The sequence below is a fragment of the Pygoscelis adeliae genome, unplaced genomic scaffold, assembly GCF_000699105.1.
Source record: "Pygoscelis adeliae isolate BGI_AS28 unplaced genomic scaffold, ASM69910v1 Scaffold291, whole genome shotgun sequence".
Taxonomy (NCBI): domain Eukaryota; kingdom Metazoa; phylum Chordata; class Aves; order Sphenisciformes; family Spheniscidae; genus Pygoscelis; species Pygoscelis adeliae.
The window spans coordinates 299,048-304,661 of record NW_008824063.1 but is presented as its reverse complement, the minus strand read 5'-3'; the positions used below and the strand labels follow the sequence as shown (position 1 = coordinate 304,661).

Here is a 5,614-nt window from a genome sequence, read left to right as displayed (position 1 = left end):
CACCGGTCCCCTATCACCATGATAAAGCCCCATGCCCGCCCGTGAGCCCGGCCGCCCCGCCAGCGCCGGCCCGGCCGCCAAAGGGGGATGATGGGTGCACAATAGGCGGGAGCAGAGGTCAAGTCTTTTTCTCTCCTCGCCCAGCCTTTCTTGTTTGCGGTGTTTCCATATGTAAAGCATGCCTTGCTCCCAGCTCCCCAGCCCTGCGGTAATGAGGCCTGGGCCTGCTGGAAGCCGTCTCCCCGTATTATTGTGCTGCCGCCTTCTTTTGAGCTCCTGGCATGTTAATTAGAGAGCGAGGAGAAAGGGAGAGGCTTCTAACTAAGCGTCGAGGAAACGCCGGGGCTGGTGCACAGGGGTGACTTTCTCTCCCAGCTGAGAAAAGGGAGCTCGGGAGCCCCCTGCTCGCTGCTGCAGGGATGCGGAAGGATGCTGGGGGTCCTGAGCAGGCGGCCTGGCCCCCGGGGTGCTCCCAGGTCCCCAGTCCCCAGCGGGATGGAGATGCCCATCTGGAAAGTCCAGTGCAGCCCCAGCTTTGCTGGTGGGAATCGCCTCCCATCCCCACCTCTGGGCAGGTCCCTGCGGGGGATGCGGTGTGCGTCGTGCCCTGCACTGTGCACATCACGGGTGCTGATGCTGCGGTGCCTTCACGGCTTCTTCCAGTGCGGCCTCGTGCCCACTGCCAGGACAAGGCAGGGCATCTTACCCATGGGTGGCTTGACTTCAGCAAGGTCGGGTGCAGCCAGCATCACTTGGAAGACAAAAGCTACTGGGTGCTTCTCCTGTTTATTTCCTCTTTGGTGATTATTAATGAGCTGAAAGCCCAAACAGTTGCTTTTCCCTGGCTGTGGAGCTCCTGTGCTGCTCATAGGTGTCCCCATGCCTTGCCTCCACCGTCTACTGTTCATCCACAAGCTGGAGAGACTCTCCTTCCATCACGTGCTGCTCCTGTCTGGCCAGGCTGAGCTCTTCAGGCTCGTGTCCTGAGCCCTCCCTGGGGGCTGTGCAGGTGTGGATGGGGATGGGGCAGGTACTGAGCATCGTTGGGTCTTGGTGGCTGACATGCTATTTTGGAGTGGGTGTCAGGAGTGGTCCAGGTGAGGGAGAGCCATGTCAGAGGCAGGGCAGAGGAAGCAATTGCTTCCCCGTGCCTTGTCCTTGATTCTTTCAACCCCCTCCCAAACGGTGCCTGGTTTTTAAACCGGGGAGATCCTACAGTTTTCCACTGCCACACCAAATTCATTTCTGGAAGATAAAGCAAATGCTGTGTTTTACGAGGATGCTCTCCTCCTTCCCCAGCGACGGCAGCAGATTTGCAGCCACTGCCAATCAGAAGTGGTTGGATCTGTTTGAGGATCTTTCCTGCAGCCTTCTGTCGGGCTGTTAGCCTTGATGTGCAAGGAGCAATCTGTCTCCTATCTCGTGAGCCTCCCCCTGCAGTCCTGGGTGCCCTTGTGGAGGCCGTTTGCAGGCCAAGGTGCTGGGGGTGCTCTGCTCCTGCAGGGTTTTCCCTGCAGACCTCGGTCCTGGCATGGGTGCTGGATCCGGGCTGTGCTGCCGCCCTGCTCTGGGTGTCACAATCCCGCATCTAGGGCAGGGTTGTGCTCAGGGTTTCACGTCCGTGTAAAACAGCTCGGCTTCCACTTGAGCAGGTTTATGAACAAGTTCATGAGAAGCCGTTCCAGCTGGCTGGGACTGTGTCACATGCTAGCTGGACCCTGGTCCCTACCGCCAGCATAACGAGGGTGCTGCGGGTGGGGAAGGAGCAGCACGGGGAGATGCTCTGCCCCGCCGGCAAGGTCTGGGCTGGGGGAGATGCTCTGGTGAGCCAAGTGAAAGGTTCTCCTCCCACAAAGACCCTTTCCTGTCTTCGCACACCGCAGAGGAGTGGTGGCTGGTTACAGGCTGCAGCATTGCTCTTGCCTGGTGCATCACCCGCCCTGAAGTCTCTTCATCCTACAAAGGATGGAGGCAGCAACAAGCGCTGAAAGATTTGGAAAAAAACAGCCTGGGGAAAGGGCAGGGAGCTGGACAGAGCCAGGAGGTGTCACAGCAGCCCCAAGCTCTGCAGAGACTCCTCGAGATCTGGCAGCGTCAGCTGTTGGTCGGCTGTGGGGAGCTTGGCTGAGCTTCCCATGGGGAAATATGTCAGCTCTGAGCTGTCTTGCCGGGAAGGATGTTACTGTCATGCCACAGCTCATAGGACATCCCATAGATCCAGTTTAGGACAGCTGGGGCTGGAACCTGTGCATACCTGCAGGAGGGACCCCAAAGCATGTTGGCCCTTGAAGGGGCAGGGATGAGGGCTACCAGCAGGATCGAACCCAGCATCTCCCTTTCTGGGTACGCAGTGGGGTCAGCCAGGCTCCCATAACCCCCCCCTCCTGCCTCTGGGGAGCGGCCACTGGCTACTGGCCCGTTGCGCCGGCCGCTTTCGGCGGGCCCCCCCTGCCCCTCACACCACTGCTCGGGCTGCAGCCGGCGAGGAGGTTTTACGGCTGCATTACGCACTCCTGAGAGCGCGGGTCCTGTCTGCCACGTCTGTAACCGTAGCGGCACCGGTGGGAATACATCTGCTAAAGGCATCGTGTTACTTTGCTGGGAGGCTCTGCCGTACAGTGCAGCCCACAGGCGAGAGCCCCTGCTAAAGACATTACTGCCTGCAGAGGAGGTGCATGGCCCCACCATGCCCTGCCACCCAGCAGAGATGCTTTACCATAAATTTGGGCATGGAGCACAGTGCTGCTGCCAGCGAGATGGCCATGAGCTCTGCTGAAGGCTTGGGCCACCTTGTCCCCACGGCGCGGAGCCTGCCTGGCGTGCAGTGTGGGTCAAATCCTGCCGGAGAAGGATGGAGGCACGTAGGTATGGGGTGCTTGCAGGGTGCTGCTGGAGCTGTGCCAGGGTGAGGTGCTGGGCACTGATGGGGCTGCCTGCAGACGGGGTGCGCACGGTGTGGTGTAGCTGGTACTGGCAAAGCCTGCCCTCTTGGCACACAGTGGGGCTGGGAAGAGGCAAAGTGGGTGGGGAACATCAGTTCGGTGCAGCCCCTTGACTTTCTGTGTCCTGTCCGCAGTGGGAAGAGGTGAGCGGGTACGACGAGAACATGAACACGATTCGCACCTACCAGGTGTGCAACGTCTTCGAATCCAGCCAAAACAACTGGCTCCGGACCAAGTACATCCGGAGGCGAGGAGCGCACCGCATCCACGTGGAGATGAAATTTTCTGTCCGGGACTGCAGCAGCATCCCTAATGTCCCAGGCTCCTGTAAGGAGACTTTTAACCTTTACTATTTCGAGTCAGACTTTGACTCGGCCACCAAGACTTTTCCTAACTGGATGGAGAATCCTTGGATGAAGGTGGACACAATTGCTGCCGATGAGAGCTTCTCGCAGGTGGACCTAGGTGGACGGGTAATGAAGATTAACACCGAGGTGCGTAGTTTTGGACCTGTCTCCAAGAATGGTTTCTACCTGGCCTTCCAGGACTACGGAGGCTGCATGTCCTTGATTGCCGTCCGCGTCTTCTACCGCAAGTGTCCCCGCGTGATCCAGAATGGGGCCGTCTTCCAAGAAACCCTCTCGGGAGCAGAGAGCACCTCGCTGGTGGCAGCCCGGGGGACGTGCATCACCAATGCAGAGGAGGTGGATGTGCCGATCAAGCTGTACTGCAATGGGGCTGGCGAGTGGCTGGTGCCCATCGGCCGCTGCATGTGCCGGGCGGGCTATGAGTCAGTGGAAAACGGGACCGTCTGCAGAGGTAACTGCTTGCCTTCAGTCTCGCTCCGTGTGCTCGCCTCGCTGCCGGTGGGCTGTGCCGGTGGTGGCAGTGGGGATTTGCAGCTGGGATCTGCATGAGCTGCCTGGGAGTGGCCTCCTTGGGCAGGGGTGGGAGAGGAGCACGTGGGGACGTGGGAGAGGAGCATGTGTGTGGATGCTGACTCCTTCCCCAGCTCCTCAATTACTGCCCCGGCCTCATCCATCCATTGCAGAGGCTCTGCATTACCTCTGGGTCCTCAGAGCCAACGGGTCTCCAGGGGTGCCGCCCTGTTGCTGGTGCCCTCTGTGCTTTCCAGGTCTTGGATGGACACATATGTGTAGCCATGGTGCGTGCCACCCATCTGTAGTCACCTCCCAAAATACCGGGACAGTTTTCACATCGGTTCGTGCCCTGTACCTTGGTGTGGGCTGAAATACTTCTGGGGTGAGGGGAGCGGGAGTGCAGGCACCCAAAGGTGATGCAGTGGGAGGGAGCAAGTTGTCTGCAGCATTTTCCTGGTGAGGTGCAAATGGCCCAGGGTGGGACACGGTCACGGGCTGTTCAGGGCCAGGCTCACCTCTCCAGCCTGGGCACCTCCAAGCCTGGCCCCTGAGCTGCCTCATCAGCCAGAGGTCTCCTGCCCTGTAGATGTTCTCCTGCCCCTGTAGATGTTCAAAGCAGACTTTGGGAGCACCTGATCAGCTCAGCTCAGCTGAGCACCGTGGAGCCAGCGTGGTCCCAGGCAAGCGAGAGGCTTTGCACCACCACCCCTGAAAGCACCGTGCCCAAACCTATCTCTGTGCTCCTCCTCAGTCACGCGTGGGCTTGGGGAGGTTGAGAAAGGTGCTGCTGGGGTTATTGGGAGAGAGATGAGGACCCAAGAGCTGCAGGTTTAATGGGCACCTGCGGCTGTACCATGCACAGAGCGAACCATGGCATTTGGCAAACGGACTCTTCCCCCTGTCCTGGCTGAACATCAAAATCCCATTACAGTTTCGATAGCATCGGCACACTCTGAGCAGAGCTGGGGTTTCTCTGAGATCAATTATAGATATGTCAGTGGGCGCTGAAGAGCGCAAGGAAGGAGCTGTGTCTCCTCTCTTCTTGCTGCGGGAAGGGGTGGCCGGGTAGCACCAAGCAGGCACAGGGAAGGTGCTGGTAAGCGGGGAGATAGACACACCAGAAAGGGGGACGGACAGTCTCTGGCCATGCTTGGTTGGGACTGCGGGTCGGATAGTCCCTTGGAGAGGGCACTGTGTCTTCTGCTGGTGGCTGGGCTGCTCATGCATCAAGCGTCCTGATGTGCTGGGGATGTCATTTAATATCCGTGCTTTGAGCTACTCCTCACTGAGCCACTGAACGTCTCTTCCCACTGAGCTCGGGGTGATCAAGTGTCCTCCAGCTGTAGCAGGGACAGTGCTGGGGACGGGGACAGCAAGGAAGTACTGCTGCAACACAGTATGGAAAGGGAGCCTGGCTAATCCCAGCCTCGAAGGGAAGACGGGTGTTTTACGACACCCAAGTGAAGCATTTGTAGCAACACCAGAAAGCCAAAATGATTGATGTCAGCTTTCCCATCTCAGCCTTTTTTTTTGCCCGAGCGGACCCAGCCCTGCACAGCGCTTTGCTCTGATGCAGCTGTGGTTTCTCGGGGCTCCCCAGTCCCGCTGCCAGCCCAGCCAAGGGACGGTCCCAGGACCTCCCTACGCAGAGCCCTGCCCCTGCAGCCTGGCCCGGCAGGGCTGGGAGGGGAGACAGAACAGGCAGGCGCGGGGGGGCCAAGGTGGAGGGAGCAAGCAGGAGGGAGAGGCCGGGTCTTCTCTTTGTCTGCGCAGCAGCAGGATTTTGGGAGG

At 59.3% G+C, this 5,614-nt stretch overlaps 1 protein-coding gene across 3 annotated transcripts in view; it reads left to right on the top strand.

Moving 5' to 3' along the window:
- EPHB2 (EPH receptor B2) overlaps nt 1–5,614 on the top strand; it is a 91,202-nt gene that overhangs the window by 1,129 nt on the left and 84,459 nt on the right. For all 3 annotated transcript variants that reach the window (XM_009334111.1, XM_009334110.1, XM_009334112.1), the window contains exon 2: nt 3,077–3,761. In XM_009334111.1, coding sequence (XP_009332386.1) covers nt 3,077–3,761 — 685 coding nt within the window. The remainder of the gene's footprint in view (nt 1–3,076; nt 3,762–5,614) is intronic.